The sequence below is a fragment of the Notechis scutatus genome, chromosome 2 (assembly GCF_049901735.1).
Source record: "Notechis scutatus isolate UNSWTSFEM ecotype Mainland chromosome 2, rNotScu1.2, whole genome shotgun sequence".
In the NCBI taxonomy this organism is placed as follows: domain Eukaryota; kingdom Metazoa; phylum Chordata; class Lepidosauria; order Squamata; family Elapidae; genus Notechis; species Notechis scutatus.
This window is the reverse complement of record NC_142010.1, coordinates 132,957,660-132,976,016: the sequence shown is the minus strand read 5'-3', so window position 1 is coordinate 132,976,016 and position 18,357 is coordinate 132,957,660. Positions and strand designations below refer to the sequence as shown.

At 36.5% G+C, this 18,357-nt stretch overlaps 1 protein-coding gene across 3 annotated transcripts in view; it reads left to right on the top strand.

Moving 5' to 3' along the window:
- The window catches only part of DIP2B (DIP2 acetate--CoA ligase B (putative)), a 190,777-nt gene that overhangs the window by 119,024 nt on the left and 53,396 nt on the right, over nt 1-18,357 (top strand). For 2 of the 3 annotated variants that reach the window (XM_026679973.2, XM_026679972.2), the window contains exons 3-5: nt 1,159-1,287; nt 4,978-5,103; nt 16,109-16,321. In XM_026679973.2, the coding sequence (XP_026535758.1) occupies nt 1,159-1,287; nt 4,978-5,103; nt 16,109-16,321 (468 nt within the window). The remainder of the gene's footprint in view (nt 1-1,158; nt 1,288-4,977; nt 5,104-16,108; nt 16,322-18,357) is intronic. The other variant, XM_087956238.1, reaches the window with a different exon arrangement.

Below are 18,357 nucleotides of genomic sequence, written 5' to 3'. Positions count from 1 at the left end.
CCTTCTGCAATTTATGATAAACCAGCAAGATTTCTTATTCCATTAATTAACAACAGCAGCGGTTATTCTCCCAAAACTGTATACCTAAATTAAGCTTCCAAAATGCAGGAAACTTGAGTTTATCAAACACTGTAAACCTAGTTCACTTCTAATATTGAGAACCAATTCCGAGACTTGGTATTTGTTCAAAGAGTCCTGATCATGAACTCAGTCTATGACTTTTTGCAGATTGCTGTGGTGCTTTGATCTTGGGGTTCTAATTTTAAAAAAAAAGATATGAAAGCTCACCCTCAATCCTTGAAAAAGATCTAGGGTTGTTGTTGTTTTTAACCACCTTGGCAGCCTTTAAAATGGTGGAGCAGCAAATCTCCAAAATATGCAGTCTCATGTGAAATAATATATCCCTCCTCTTCCTCCAGCATCTTCAATATGTGGCCTGCTTTGCAAAAAAAAAAATAGCAGGTTGCAATTGTTTACTCAAAAAGGTCTCCAGTTATGAATGACCTTGTTTCTCTTCCTGCACTGAAACAAGGCCATTGTACTGTGTTTAAAAACATTATGTCATGTGCCTTTTGGTGCTAGTATGCTATTATTCTTGTGAAGCTTGCTGGGCTTAGCTTAAAGAATATTAGGAATTAAATTTTAAGATATTCTGATCAAATTTATATTTGGCTCAAATTGATTATTTTCCTCTGATTAAAGAATATACCACTAAATGCACTACAAACAGCAAAAGAGCAAAGATCTGCATACTGAGAAGTGTACAAATTCTCATTTTTATATCCATATATGAAATATATATCTGTGATTATACATAGAACCATCAGTATTGTGAAAATATTCTTGGATTGCTGCCTCATGAAGTAATTTGAAGTGCCAAATATAAATTTTCTTAGTCACCTTTTCTACTTTCTTTACTGAGCATTCACTTTCTATCTACTGAAAATTGTGGCTATATGTACACTCAAAGGAAGATCTTTCAAAGCATTGTTTCAATAATTTCAATAAAAGAATGTCATATATTGATATATGTCAATTTTAAATTTAATAAGACTCCAAACGGTTACATAGTGAAACCAGTAAAGTTTGTTAACACTGTCCCAAATATGTCCACTTCAGTTTCCTGACAAAATGTATTTTTAAAAAATATTCCCACAGGGGTTGAAACAGGTTTACAAAAAGAATCCCGCAGTCAGACACCAACTCCATCTGCGGTTCCTGCACCATCTTCATCTAAATATCACCGAGGACGCTCTGGGGGAGCCAGAGACGAACGCTACCGGTCTGGTAAGGAAGCTGCAAAATCACCTGAACTTTGAACCAAATGTACCTTAGTAGCTTTGAGTAAACAATAAATAGAAAAATTAGTTATGAAATGCTGAGGGTGCTACAGGAGGGAAAAAGAGAAGGCCAACTGGGTCATTAGATGTTCACAAATTATGAATGATAGTGAATTTACTTTGTTGATGTTGTCAGTTTTGAAACGGATCAAAGGCGACAGGCCCAAAGGTGACACATGTATAATAATGTTTAAAATTATCCAAATTAATATCTGTGTTAGCATCCATCAGTCCTCTGAGGTATACCAGGTCAGAAACGGACTCTTCAAATTTGACTGTGGAGTTGATATGATTACAAAATATTGAAAGCCTGAGTTTTCCCTTCTCTCTTGCTTATACCCCAATGAATTGGGGTGAAAGTAATCTCAGTTTATTTCTAACACTTTCTCTGTTTCCTGGGCTTAAAGCATGTTTTCGTTTTTGTAACAGTTTGTCCAAGGTCATTTTTGTGGCTCTGTATGATCTCCTAATCCAAAACCTGTTGCATTTTAATTGTGTATAACTTGAATGCTACACAATACATGATCAAAACACTGCCAGGATTATGGGATGTTTTATTTAGTAGTAATAATTTACTAAATACTAATTTCCTTAGTTTCAGTTTTAAAAATGCCCAACAATATATGCAGCAACCTTAGTAATATCAAAATGACAGAGTCGTGTTGAAGCCTTCCAACAATTGCACTACATATTTACATCCCAATTTATGACACATGTGCATAAATTGTAACATTTGTGTAATGACACTGTCACATGCATATTAACATTTGTGTCCCCGACCACATGAAGATAGATGCACATGAATATTTCTATATATGAGCAGCATGCCAAGTCCTCATTGAATAAGTTGTTATATTTTACCTATAACAGATATATCAGCTTTGCTGCAGTGCCAGATTGAAAAGCTGATTTCTCACTAGTTTCATATTATAGGTGAGAAAAAGCCTTTATGCCCTTTAAGCATCTTTTGAAGTGCTTTTTTGAGATGCTTCAAGAATTGATTATCAAGAGTCAATTGTTTAGTAGGAAGCACATATTTAGGCCTTTTAAAAATAACAAAATCCACTTGATGACTTTGGATCAGTTTTCTACTCTAAACTGTCCAATATACTTATAATATAAAAATCACTTGCTTTTTTAACTATGTTTTTATATATCTACCTTTTTTCCTTTGAACAAGAGTCCATACTCTGATTACACAATGTAAGTGTCTTCTTTTCACAGTAGTTAGTTAGCAAGCATATGGCTTCTCACAGTAAAGATCAACCTCCATTTCATATGAGAAAAATTAGCATGGTGGGCTTCAGCTCACGCTGTTGAGACATTTCTTTTCACTGCTTATGAATATTAAGTTTGGAGATTACATAAGATTCTCACCTAAGAGTGACTCTGCGACTCTGACGTCTTCTATATACTGTTTCCAGCTGCTGTTCTATCCTGAGCTTTTGTAGTCATTGTATGTTACTGAGGAATTCTGATCTTCTTGAAATTAGCCTCTTGCTTCACCTATATTTGAACTTCGGTAAGAATTGAAGGAGTCTAAAAAAGAAACCTATTTTCTGCAAGATGGAGGCCTGGCGGTGCAGTGGTTAGAATGCAGTATTGCAAACTAATTCACTGGTCACTCCAGGAGTTCGATTCTGAACGGCTCAAGGATGACTCAGCCTTCCATCCTTTTGAGGTCTGTAAAAAGAGGACCCAGATTGTTGGGGGCAATATGCAAATACTGCTTCTTCATTGTAAACTGATCAGAGAATGCTGTAAAGCAGTATGGGGCAATATATAAGCCTAAATGTTATTGCTATTGCTAAAATAGTACTCATTTATACTTTTAAAAACTATTCATAATCTGCAGTGCTTTTATACTGGTAGTCAGGGCAGAGGAACCTGAGTATTTTCTGCATCAGCTCTATCCCAAAGGTGGTGGTTGTTATTGTCTCCTTTTGGAAAATCACTTTTGAGACAACCATGACCTGAATGATTGAGAATCTCCATAGACATAACAGCTCCGTTCTTGCTGCACATATGGGATTTCCAGATTGGGAATCTGGATGTGGCACATTCAATAAGAGTAGTTCTTATAACAAAACAGTTGAAAACTAAATATTTAAATTCAAGCCAATCTAAGTATTTCAGCAAAGTACAAAAGATTTTGCAAGATTTTGCCATAGTGGATTCGAATAAATTCTGTACATGTTTTGGACCTGAAATTTCCTAAAATTGAGGGAATTTCTTAGCGTTGTTGACATATGAGTAATCTGCAATTGTCATCAATATTCTTACTTTACAAGTGATGTTCTTACTTTAGGTACTTCACATAATCAATCTATTACTGAAATGTTTTATCTGTACCTATGAATTTGAATCTTTTTCACAGTTGCCAGTCAATATGAATTATATGAAAAGTCACTTTTAGCTACAAATGTATTCAGACCTTGAACGCACAAGCATTTTAAAAAATCCTTCTGGATAAGATGAACTTTTGCTTTCATATGTTCCTTCTTATTGTGCTCCAGAATGAATGAATGAATCATGTTGTGTTGGTTTCATCTTAGCACTGTGTTATTGTGGTTGTCCAAATGAGTCATATTGAGTAAAATAGCACATTCAGCATGAACTCTGTTATTTTTGGATAACCTCCTGCAGACTTTATGACCTTGTCCCTGTCATCTTGCTGAAGTCGTTCTTCTGGAGCATATTGTTCAACAGATTACTGTTGAATTTAAAAACTGTAATAGGCCTTTGAAACCAGGCAGTCAGTTGTGTTAAAATAGTTGTAGATTTCTCCAATTAAAAAGCTGTGTTTTATCTAACTTTAAGAGATGTGAAGGGCTGTTAACATCTTTTCTTCATTATTCTTCAGCTATTGTGTTTTCAACTTCTATTGATGTTTTGTGCATCTAGACATTTGCATTTCTGCAAATTCAAACATCTCAGTATGATTAATTTTGTAAAATGGAAATCTTCTAAATATTAACATTAATGGAGAATATGTCAAATTTATGTGAAATGTTGAATTAGAAATCAGATCATGTATGTTTAGCTTTAATTTACACACAATAATACTATATCAGAAATTCCTGCTTCAAGAATGAGAAAGGAAATTATATTCATCACCGAATCAGCATAGTGACTGTCAGCCCATGTTATTCGAAAAGATTTCCAATTCTGTGGATCAGTTGGTTAGAGACATAAGAGCTGTAGAAAAAGAAGAATATTCCTAAAGGGAAAAAATCTCTACACTCTGGCTGTAACCACAATCTTACCCATTAAATATGTTTAATAATTCATTTTAGTCATATGAAATTTTCTTCAGAAAAGCATGCAAGTATAAATGTTTCTTGTCTTAAAATATTCTATCCCATTGATCAACAGAAGTTCATATTCTGTGAAATCAGCGAAACTTTCAAAGGCACTATGTGTAGGGTGTGCCTAAAAAAACCCAGGTATTAATTGATACACCTTTGTTCAGCTTCTGTTGTTAGCAATTATATGCTTAACCTTGCTATATGGCTTCATGATCAGTTTGCTAAATGGCCATAAAAGGATACGTCTGTTTTAGACATATGATTGAAGGCTCTGCTCTTACCAGGCAATGCTCTTCTTATTTTCTTACAGATTTGCTTCTATTTTTCAGACATCCATACAGAGGCAGTGCAAGCTGCACTGGCAAAACATAAGGAACAGAAGATGGCCTTGCCTATGCCCACAAAAAGGCGCTCTACGTTTGTACAGTCTCCAGCTGATGCCTGCACGCCTCCAGGTTAGAAATCAACTGGGAATCAATTGATTTCCTTTCTGAGAACTTGAATTTGTACTAACTTTTTGTTTGATGAATGAGTCATATTTAGAAAAATATTTTTTACATATGAAACATGTACCTTCTTTCCCTTTAAAGGACACTTTATGAACACCAACTTCCTTTTTGCTTTTAAAATAATTTTCACCTTTTGAAGATTGCTGTCTCCCCAAATATACTTTCGTTTGCTTTAACAAATGAAATAGAATGCATGTATGTCATTTATTTTATTGATCCACAATATTCCTAACAATGTGCACAGAAAACATATCTACTATTAATCTCATCGGAATAAATTTCATTAATGTGCTGGGATTCTGTGTTGAAGAATTGAGAAGTGTGTATGTGTTCCATATACACACTTGTCTGGATAATATACCTGATATTATCTTTTTTTTTAAACAGTCATTGCTAATGATCGAGTGGTTGATATGTGAAATAGATGAATGGAGATTATTGTTCATAGAGAATGTGGCATTCCCTATTTGTTGAGATTTCCAATCAACACAGACAATGAAATAGCTTCAGATCCCCTTGCTGTAAGACTGACAGCGCCTTCCTCTTGTCAGTTGGAAACATGAATGAAGAAAGGAACTGTGTTAAATGTGTTTCTAGTAGTGCCTTTTCTTTATTCCTAGGTTTGTGTTTTTTCTCACTCCAATAAAAACAAAGGCCAGGTGAACTTGATTTCCATATCCAATTGATTTCTCATGTTTCCGGAGAGTGATGTAGAAATGTAATGAATAAATAGCGTACAGGGAGAAAATGTCCTGTATTTTTAGTTTACCATACAGTTAGGTAGCATAAAAGTATCTGCTTTCTCAAATGGCAATGGATCGGAAAGGGACCTTGCCCCGGGGTGGGATTCAAATTTCTTAACAACTGGTTCTTGGGTGTGGCCTAATTTGTGGGTGTGGCTTCGTCATGTGACTGAGTGGGCGTGGCTTGCTGACTGGGTGTCGCTTAGTCATGTGACTGGATGGGCATGGCTTATATGTAAATATTATAAATAATTATGTAAATATTGAATTTTTAATTGAAAAAAGAGCAACTTTTACTCAAAATCAGGCAAAGCAGGCAGGCAGATTGAGTTGTTCACAGAATCACAGATTCACTCAGAGATCTTGTCTTTCTGCAATCTGCTATCTGAGTCTATCACATAAAATTTGATTGCAAGCAAACTTATAAAATTTGCTAGCAAGTAAACTCACAAAACTAACTCACAACACACCATGTATGTAAATATTGATTTTTTTTTTAATAAAAAAGAGCAACTTTTACCCCAAATCAGCAAAGCAGGCAGGCAGATTGAGATGCTCACAGAATCACAGATTCACTCAGAGATCTATCGTTCTGCAACCTGCTTCCTGAGTCTGCACTGAAAAATAGAAGCTTCAGTCCTAAGGAAGGTTCAGCTCTGCTTTTAGATTAGCTAGAAAGCAAGAAATCGAATGATTTCCTGCTTTCTAGCTAATCTAAATCTCTTGGCACAGCAGAACAGCTGATGGTCGGGGGGAAAAAAAAAAGGAAAAATAGCAATTTACCAAACGCAGGCAAGTTTGATGGTGCGCATACCAGGTAAGGAGTGGGTGGGTGGGGAGGGGAGGGGCCAGCCAGTGGCATGATTTGCCAGTTCTCCAAACTGCGCAGAATCAATACAACTGGTTCTACAGAACCAGTCCAACCAGTCCACTCCTACCTTATCCCCTTCACATCTACCCCGTTATGTCTATTACCAGTCTTGAGAAGGATGGGAAGAATACTACCATTCTTCTTCCTTTGGGAGTGAGACCATCATTACTTACTATTTTTCAGACACTAGTCCCTAAACAAAATTGCTGTTAATCACTTTTTAGCATGCCATTATTTCTAATGTACAAGCTTTCATATGCCTTTTTTCCAGTGGAAATCACTATAGTTTAGTGATCACTGTTGGCATATTTGAGAACATGTCTTCAACTGTACCATTAACCAAGGTTCTTCGTAGGTGCAATTAGCATTCCCCTTCACCCTTTTCAAGGAAGGCTGTAGAAAGGGTGGTGGGCCCTTAGCTTCAAGGTCCTGGTTGAGGCAGTTTATCTGGACCCTTTCAAATTGGGTTTAGACTGAACTATATTATTGTTAGGGCATTGGTTGCACTCATGGATGACCTTTGGAGGGCTCAGGATGGAGATGATACTATCAGCCATTATATCTTTTTGGACTGGCTCTGAGGTTAGGATCAGGGTCACTGTTTCACAGTTGTTCTTTTCCTTCCTCTAAGGCCACTTCTGGTTAGTGTTGGTGTGGAGGGAGATCTCAATGAGAACTCTTGCCTCTATTACATTGGCCTGAAAGACCTGATTAAATTACATTTTTAGATACATGTACACTGAGGTTGAAAAATGGTGTCGATTTTCCTGAAAAAGATGGATGGTGCGGGTATACTCCAGAGGTGCTGCGGGTATTCTCCAGAGGTGTTAGAGGCTTTGGATTATGAGACCCGAAATGTGAACCAGGTCTTTTCTGCAGGTTTTGGCAACAAATAAGGACAATAGAAAAGAGGTCGTGTACAAAAGCAAGACTGCAGCATTATGAATTTTCTCTTAGGATGGGAAGAAAGTGCAGCTTCACAGCAGGGTGAGAGTTGACTATATTTCTAGCACTGCTTTGGAGTATCATCATATCTCCAGACTGGGGCCTATCAATTTATTTCTGGTCACAAGGAACTGCAGTAGCAGAGATGGTAGACAGGCAAGTTATATGATTATCAAAACTGAATATATTTTAAAATGCAAAACCTCTGAAGAGACAAACGAGTAGAATATCATCTGTGGAATTTCTGGTTTTCGTATTACTGTAACAGCTCCGACAACTGTATTTGAACGTTGTCAAACCAAAACAAAAACAAAAACAAACAAACCCAGGGCTTTTTTTTCTATTTGGAAAGTGAAGAACTGTTGCAAGCTGGGACTTGCAAAGTAGGCACTGTAATATTCCCTAACTCAATGGCCTACTTACTTCCAGGACTCATGATTCTTGGCTTCTTAGAAAGCGTGTTTCTCAGTCACAGCTGATTGTAAAAACTGAACAGTGATTCGTGTTCGAAAAGACACTTTATCAATGTGTATTTGGGGACGGCCTTGCTAGGGGGGTTTCCATGGATTTGCTTGGGTATATTCGTCTGAGTGTGCAAGGGTGCTTAGTGCACAGTTCAAACAGAACCACGTCTAAAAGCAAAAGCTGAATTCATTACTTTTTGTTTATGTATTTAAAACATTTATACAGCCGCCCAATCTATTTCAAACTCTGGGTGGCTCCCAATCAAGAATTAAAACGATAGCAGAAATAAAACAGCATAAAAAACAGTATCAAAACTATTAGAACTATTAAATGTTAAAAACAAAAACCTGTTTGCCATGTCAAGCTTCCGTCATGAAGTCACCTTATCCTATCCCAGCACTTGGGGAGGAAAAGTTAGGCCTTCAGTGCTTTTCAGAAGGCCAGGAAGGTAGAGGCCTGTCAAACCTCAGATTATAGAAATAGGAAGGAATTCAAGCGACTTCCCAAAGTTGGTTTGGTTTCCTACTCCATGGAGACTAACAAGTATTGTAGCTCAAACAGGAAAAGCTGGAGTACCTGGTCCATGCTTAAAGCCGCTTTACTTCACTCATACTCTCCAGATACTTTAGACTTCAGTTCCCAGGCTTCCCAGCCAGCATTATTTTTGGAGTTAAGAATTTCACAAGCTGAAGCATCTGAAAGACAGAAGGTTGAGGATAATATTAAGATGAAATGTTGGTTTATAGCGGTGGGAAAATAGGATTAGTGGGTGTCAAAGACAAACTGTCATCCTATGAATGTTGACTTAGAAGGAAGCCCATTAAGCTCAATAGAGTTTGCTGCCAAGGAATTAGCCACAGTTGTCTATTTTAGGATTAAATAATAGTGACACATAAAAAGGCAATGCTCGTATCTACATTAAACTGCAAATAAGTGTCATTGACTATGTTCTTTTTTCATTCAAATGTAATACTATCATTATTTACTGTGAAGTGACTGTTACAGAGGAGCTTCATTCAGATTTTAAAGCAGAAATACAGTATAATAATATTGGAATTTTAGTGGACTACTTTTTTTTCTTCCCAAGAATGATTTCTCAAAATATCGCTTCCACAAGCATACTAGCAATGTTTAGATGTACATGCTTATGTGAACAGTTTTTCTCACCTATGAAAGTCAGGTGCCAAGTTTCAAGGCAAAAGAACTATTTTTATTTGATGGAGGCTATCTCTCATTTCTAAAGTACAGTACGATACTTTGAACTTGATACAGTTGTTTTAGATTGAAAACGATACATATTCCCAATTTTTGCATAGCACTAGTATTTTTTTTTACTTATGTTGTTATGCTTCCTTGTGTCAATTTTCTTGTGTGGTTTTGAAGAAATAATCTCCTTCGTTAAACATCTTAATATTTTTTCTGATACATAAACTTGTCCATATTTTTATTATGTACAAGCCACCCTGAGACTATAATAAATCTTAACAATTTCTCTTGTTTGGATCAAATGTAGAATATTGCATATGTTATATGTGGGGGGCAGGGGGCGGGCAGATTTGCAGCACGTAGATCAGTTTGGAGGTTCCCAAATTATTCATGTGTGATCTAATTGTACAAATATTCAGATTATTTCAGAAGGCTTGAATTACAGCTTTCTTATTTCTTTTGTAAGCCTGAATTCATTCCCTAATGTCATGAGGTTATATTACTTCACCCTATCCATTTGTAGGAGTCCATTGTGTGCCTTACATATTACTAAGACATGTCAAGCAACACATGAGCAAAACAACTACATATATAACAAAGATTCAAGGTCAAAGTATATTTTATTCTGCCCTGCCAAAAAATGTATCTAACTATCCAGCTCATCTTGCATTGTGCTTTACAGTAGAGTGCTGTGTATGTACTAAATAAATAGGACATTAGCTATTGCCATAAGCCATCCTGGTATAGATAGATTTAGTAGTGGATTCGGGATTTCATATCTTGTACAAGTAGAGTAAAAGAATGTATTGTAGCTTGTACCAGAAGTAACCATAATAGTTGACCATGAGTCAATTCAGATATAACAAAAACTTTGATTTCCCAATCAAAAAATACCAGTAAACTTCAGGCTTTCTTCCATATCTCACCTCCTTCTCACTCATGGGGAAGAGAACTTACGAATTTTAAAGCAATGGTGTACATTTTTTGGAAATTCAAAACTAAGACTCCATGTGGTTTCACAGAGACCATGATCCATGGTCCACCCCAAAGTTATCCAAACAGTAATATGACTAAAAGAGAAATAATTAAATATTGCTTATATATAATTAACCATATTATCATCATTTTGGGCATGAGTTGCATTGTGTTTTGATTCTCTTATTTATTTTGGTACAGTGTAAAAATTATCAGGTAACTTTCTCAACTGAACTTGTTGATTATATGCCATCAAATTGGTATTGACTTTTTTGGGGGTGTGTGTGGATGATTTGTTCTTCAGGTTTTTCTGACCTATCAGGTCTTCCAGTGGTGTATGTTTATCACCACAGTGATTCAGTCTCTCCACCTTGCTGTTGGTCTTTCCTCTTTCCTTCCATCTTTCCAATATTCTCAAAAGAACTAATATTCATATGTGCCCAGAGTATCTTAACTCTAGCCTGATAGTTTATATGAGTGACAACTATGTCAGTGATCCCCAACCTTTCTTATGCCGCGGCCTGGTATCCCCAACCTTTTTATGGCGCGGCCCGGTACCGGCATTAGCTGGGTGCCGCCATCTTTTGATGAAAAAGTGCTTCCGGTGAGCTTTCTACCGGAAAAGCTCACCGGAAGCACTTTTTCATCAAAAAATGGCGACCAGCAAACCAGCGCCCGGTAGGACTTGTTCCACGGACGGTACGGTCCGCGGACGGTGGTTGGGGACCCCTGAACTATGTACTGTGATCCATTTGTTTCTTGGCTATTCATGCATTCGCAGAAGAAGTCTTTTCCACCACTGAGTTCAAAAAGGGTAAATTACCTATACAATTTTGAACTTTGTTGGTATAGATACATTATGTTACCTGAATATTTTTTCCAAGGTGTCCACTTCTACTCTTACCACATGATAGTCTGTGACATGTTTCTTAACTGCTAGTTTCTTTACTGCTGATAGTCCTAAAAGACAGAATCTATCTACCACTTCAGTTTATTCATTGTCAGTTCTAAGGCTGATTGTCATTAGTTGCTCTTCTTTATATTTAATTTTAGTCTTATTTATTCACTGTGTCCCTAGATTTCCCTTACTAGAGCTTGCAGATCATTTGCATCTTCAGCGATCAGTAGCGTCATAGGCGTAGTGCAGCTTATTTATGTTTCTTCCTCCAATTTTAAAACCATTTTCATCTCTTAGAATCCAGCTTCCTGATGCAAATAAAAACAAATGGCAGGAGGCATATCTACAATTCAATTTTAAGTATTTGGAGAAAGATAAATGTGATAAAGATGAGTTCAACTACAAGGTTGATTCACATTTTGCAAGACCTTAGGTACCTTTATAGGCAACAGCATTCAATGAAATTTTTGTGCTGCACATTAGATTTACTTGTTGGAATAGGTAGTTTTTTTATTTCTCTCAGGGTTATCATTGGGCACTTGGTCATCTGCTAAAATGAAGAACTTGAGAATTCGGCTCCTATTGAGAATTATTGTTTGACCTTAAAATCATGGCAAACATAACATATTTTTTTCCCTCTGAAATAATAGTTTTGAATATCTTGTCCAGATAAACCACTGCAGGGTGGCTTTAAATAATATGAAATTAATTGTCAGTGAGGTTTATTCAAAAAGAAAATTGCTCAGTATATATTGTACATCACAGAGAATATTTAACAAAGGTTGGTTCCAGTTTCCGTTCTATTGAATATGAAACTCTCTGTATTAAAGATTAATATTTTCTTCTTTACTATATGCCTATATTTGAAATCTATCAATAATATGGAGATCAATAATATGGATTTTTCAAGTGGTAGGGTGGAGTTTGACTCAAAGAATTATAATACAACATTGGACAGAGATGTACACAATAATACAATGGATTGTTGAACTATCGTCTATCAGGAGTTTTTGATAAAGGGATAAATAATTTCAAGCAATATCACAATTGAGGTGTGAGAGGTTATCTGTTTATATCATAATTTCCCAGGATTTCTTTTTCCTCTATAACAACTTGGCCTGTTGTTATAAAGAATGATTTGAATCTGTTGGGCCTGAGGAAATGGATAGGATCCTTATGACTGTGAGCTCAGCCACTTGCTCATTAGACCAGTTTCCCTCCTGATTGTTGGGCAGGAGCTATGGTGGCGCAGTGGTTGGAATGCAATACTGTAGGCTACTTCTGCTGATTGCCGGCTGCTAGCAGTTCGGCCATTCGATTCCCACTGGCTCATTTCCTTTTTATTACTGTTATGATTATTAAATTTGAAGTTGGTGAGAAAAACTATAATTGACTTAAAATCAAAAACTTTCATTTCCAGGGACACCAAAGAGGAAAAAAGCAACATACATGCTGGTCTTTTTTAACTTTTAAAATGATGCTTTTATTAGATTTAACAAGATTAAATTTACTAATTTAGCCTTGCCCCAGCAAAAAAAAAAAATAAAAAAAAAAATGAGGAGAGGATAATTGTACTTTTATATTCAGCCATACATTGTCTTTGCCAGCTCTAATTTTATTCCACAGCATTGATTGTTTTAATGTTTAATTATTTATGTGGCCTCTTTTTTTAGTAGTTCAGTTATATAATCCTGCAACATATGCATATGCAGTTAAATTTGCAAAAGTGTTTGCCAGTCTTGACATTTAAATTTTAGTATTTTGTTTTGCTCTGCAACAATAACTATCATTTTCTTTAATGTCTAAATTCAAAATATGTAGAACCTGACATTCTGGGAAAAGAACATTCCAGAGAACTCTAGAGGCTTCTGTTGCTTCTCCAGACCACACTAATGTAGCTGTTCTTCAAGTGAAATCAGTCCTGCAAATGGACACGGGCTTCCATGCTGTACATGTGGTCCAGTCCCATTTCTACACCATACTCAGAAAACAAGAATTCACTTCTGGTTGTGAGGTTTAGTTTAGTTCTAAAAAATCCCAGGCCATCTCCAGAATGGGATTCGCATGGGCTGGAAGAGGAATGGAATGTTCTGAACTTATTTGGTACTTGTACCTGTATTAATTTTAGATCCCACTGCTTATCAAATGAAGGCAGCAGCCAGCTGCTCAATTTCCTATCCAGAGGATAGTTTTGAATGTACTAAGAAAAACAATGTATTCCTCAGGATCAGATTAAATCATTTTTCTTTCCAGCATGCTATTTTAAATTCTATTAATGGAGAGGATAAATTCACTATTCTTCTTGCACTAATTAATCAGTTTCCATGCAATGTTGGCTTGGAATATTGTTGCCACCCAGGAGAACCTTATATTGTTTGTTGATCAGATGTAGGTACTTGCTATAAGTGGAGCTCATTTTTGCTTCTGGCTAAAGTACAGGCCTCAAATTAGATTTTACTTAGACACATTCCCATTCAATCAGGTTTGAATATACATTTTTAATAGAAGCCAGGAGGATATATATTTTAAAAATATTGTGTCCATGGATTACCTCCCAATAGCCTTGATCTGGGTGACCCAAGCCCTTCTAGTGCAAATCAGAAACCAGGCAATTCACTTATAAAATTGTGCTGGGGAATTTTCAGAGCAAGCGTCAGACAAAAATCATTTGAATTTTTCCCAGTTAGATGCCAGCTTTGGTACAGATATCATGTAGGTGGTTGGAGCAAAAAACTTGGCCTGTTGTTATAAAGAATGCTTTGAATCTGTTGGGCCTGAGGAAATGGATAGGATCCTTATGACTGTGAGCTCAGCCACTTGCTCATTAGACCAGTTTCCCTCCTGATTGTTGGGCAAGAGCTGTGGTGGCGCAGTGGTTGGAATGCAATACTGTAGGCTACTTCTGCTGATTGCCGGCTGCTAGCAGTTCGGCCATTCGATTCCCACTGGCTCAAGGTTAACTCAGCCTTCCATTTTTCCAAGGTCAATAAAATGAGGACCTAGATTGTTGAGGGAAATATGCTGACTCTGTAAACCGCTTAGTTGAGGGCTGTGAAGCAGTATATAAGTCTAAGTACTATTGCTATTGCTGGCAATATTAAAAGACATCAGATTCCTGATAAGGGAGACTTAATAATAGCTGGATTTTGTTGTTGAGCTTTCTTTTTTCTTTTTCTTTCTTCTTTCATTTTTTTTTTTGCGAAGACTTGTTTCAGTTGCCACATGACATTGATAATATGTTGCTTGCTTTAGTATTTTTCACATATGATTTGATGTATTCTTGATTTGAGATTCAGCAGTAACTTTATGTGGGTCCTTCCTCAATTATCTTATCAAAGTAACTGCTTGTGAGAAATTACTGCATGAATTTAGCTGAATATGAAAATCCCAACAATTTCATATTGACAATTCAACATTTCTCATTTTTTTTCTCTGTGTTAGTATTTATACACAGGTTTATATTTTAAGAAAAGCTGCACATTTCCATTCATTTTTTTCAGTGGAAAGAGCTGTAGTTTAGTAGCAGAACATTTAGTTTTTCATGTGCAGAATTTGCTCTTTAGTTCCTGATATTTAGGTTCAAGTACCTGAAAAACCTGAGTTTGTGCCATTTGGAAGAGATGTGTGGATGGATCAGTGAGGTATCTTATTATAAGGCAGCAGTCATGCATTCCAGCTCTATAGAGCAAGCAGGAGAGTCACCATTACCTCATCTCTGTTCTAGGTGAAGGTGATAGGAAGATTGTTTTAAATTTAGATGTGCACATATAATTATCTTGCTCTTTAGGCTCCTGATTACATTACTCTTGCTTCTCTAGTTTTTAAATGTTTATAATGATTGACAGAAAAAAGAAAAAAAAATAGGTCTGGAATAGGGGAAAGTAGCAAGTAAACAGATGAGAAGAACAGTAAATGTTTTTAGCAATTGCTTTTAACATCATGGTGAGAGGGCTGAGATGAAAAAAGCTGTGGCTTCCCATCTTAGTCAAGAATGCGTCAGGATCAAAATAATATCCATTAGGGGGAAAATGATTGTTGTAGCAAAAAGATATCTGGCTTTCCTTTTTTTGGCTCAAATGACTACCACTTTAAAGTTCTGAATTTGTATGAGACAGTGATATTATTGATGTATTGAAGGACCAATTGTGACATATTTACATGCAGAAATATATGCATACTTTTGTGTGAAAGATTACACAGGTACATAGATTAACAGATTGAATATTCCTAAGTATTAATCATACTGCATAGATAGTTGAATACTACAGCACTTCTTTGTTACAATGTTTATGATTCCACAATATAGCCAACATTTTATAGTACAATACTGGTGTTGTTTTTTTTGGTACTAAAAAAATGGGATGGTTGGGAGGAATTCTTCAACATATACATCTTCAGTATGTAAAAGAAGTTTTACTTCCTCTGTGTTCATCTGCAAATCAATAATTATAGGCCATACGAAATTTCCCAGAATGTCTATTCCCAAACAAATGTTCAGATATGGGTTGATTCCGATGTTTTCCATTTCAGAATTGTTAATGGTTGGGGGAAACTGAGGCCAGGTTCCATAGCATGCAATTTGCAGGGTGATGACTGCAGGGCTATTTTACCTGTGAGAGTTGGGTGTATGGATATTTTTCTGGTGGGTTTTCAACCATTTTACTTGCTTTTCCTTTGCAGTAAGGAACAAGCTGGCCCAAGTTGGTGGGCTTGCTAATAGCTTCCTTCCATCTTGACCCATGCTTTGTGCACTCTGCATTGGGTGGTACGGAGCCTTTGCCAGTGTTTCCTCGGTTGCAAAAAGAGCATGTTAAGTGCAGTGTGCTTCCCTTTTCTGATCCCACACAGACACGTCTTCTGCCTCCGAAGATGAAGGTTCGCTCAGGCGCCAGGCTGCCCTATCTGCTGCATTGCATCAGAGCTTACAGAATGCTGAGTCATGGATCAACCGATCTATTCAGGGGTCATCCACATCTTCATCAGCATCTTCTACACTATCCCATGGAGAAGGCAAAGGGACCAGTGGGTCACTAGCTGATGTATTTGCCAATACTCGAATAGGTAGGAGCTGGGGGGTGGGGGGATATGGACAGTGTAACTTAAACATTTCGAATATTTATTTTTCTGTAAAGCTTTAGAAATCTCCCCAATGTTAAAGCTCAAATTATTTCCAAACTTTTTCTAGAAGTCTGGCAATGTTAAGCATGATTTTGGAGAAAGGACTCCTTTGGAAGAGAGGGAAAGAGAAAGGGAGAAGCCTTTTGTCATAATCACTATGAAACATTTGCACAGCAGCCTGGCTATTTTTTTTTTCATGCCACTGGTATTTCTGATGCTTGGAGCTGCTCTTTATACTTGGTCATTTCACTTCCAAGCCAGCAGAAGAGAGTATAATAATTCACATGTCCTGTGTTATTGTAGATGTCTGCTCCCTAATCAGTCAGAGGCACTGCCCTTTTTAAAAAAAATCTTATCAGAGAAATGCCACAATGACATTTGCTTAATAGTGGGATCTTATCACCAGGAAGAAATTTTATACCTTTCCAGTGACTGAGTACTAGTATACAAAACGGGCTGGTTTTTTTTTTTTTTTTGTTATTGATCTCAGCTCTTTTCAAGAAGGAAACTAGGAAATAGCCCTCCTGTCTTGAGTAAAATTTTATATTGCTTTTGGGGATCTTGAACCATAGACCCTGAGCTTCCTAGAGTAGCCCCAGGGTGAGATAGGAAGCAAATAAATTTAGCAAACAAATAAGTTTCCCCCAGCTCAGTAGTACATATTTGTTGGGGCATATATAGATTTGGATACCCCAGGCTCAGTTTTTTGACGCTCTGAGGTGCTCCCTGCCGCTGGTGCTGCTGTGTGAAAGTTTGTAGGGTTTGTTTGGCTCCATCATATGTGTTTCTGTATTAACATGTCCCAAACAATATTGTTGCATCTCAGGGGGTGCCTGTGTCTTTGTGTGCTGTCTGCTTTGGCTTAATTGATTTCAGACATGTGTAGATACTTGGTGTCTCTTAATTGCTGCTTTTATTTCTTTCAACCTATATGTTGCTACTGTCTTCCTTCCTTCCCTTTTTTTTTTCTTTCTTTCTTACTGACTTACTGGGATGTGACTCATTTTCTAAAATGGAAAACTTGGGGGTGGGGTGTTACCTATTTAAAAGTCCATCACCATAAATCGCACTTTCTTCAAATAAAGAGATTCTCATTAAAATGTTCCTTCAAATTGGAACTCATGGCTATTCAGTTGTTGAATAACTGATGTCAGATTGAATGTTAAAAATGCTTTTTTTCTTTTGTAAGAAACATGTTAGGAATATTGAGAATACCTAATGAAAAGTGAGGTTTCCAGTAATAACATTGCATTTCAATATTAAAAAAATACCAATATTTGTAGCTGAAGAGTTACACTGCTGAGTTCTTGGTATTTTCTGAGCTTAGTTGTTTACTTGCAATCATTTCATTATACAACTAGATACTGTAACATTTATATATACTGCATATAAAGGACAGAAAACCGTACACTCACTTGCACTGATGATGTTATCTAGTTGAGTATTGAAATGTCTGCAAGCAAACAAACAAGCTCAGAGAAAACCAAGAAATGCACAATACAGAGACAGATACTAGTCATCAGCTATAAATATAAGAACATTCTAAAATGTTAGGGCATTTTCACATTTATAAAAGACAGTCATGGTTAGCCTCAAAACAACAGAACCTAATTGATTGATTTAATAAACACAACGCACAGAGACCAGTGGTTAGAAGAACAGCAACTGATTGATCATGCACTTGCTCATTATTTTGAAAACATTTCAAGCAGTAAAAATCCCATTTTTCGTTCAATACGTGTCTAGGTTTGAAGTATAATATAATATCTATATATGTATAGATGCTTGTTCTTCAAGTATCAAGTTTCTAGTTCTGAAGTATGGGCCTTTCTGAAAGGTTGTTTTCATACTGTTTTGATGGCCGTGTGTCAAATTCAGCATGGATTGACCAAAACTGAATTCAGTGGGTGTTAGCAACAGCAGCAGTAAATATGAAGCTATTTCCCCACAGACTGACATCTGATTAAACACTGAGTTTC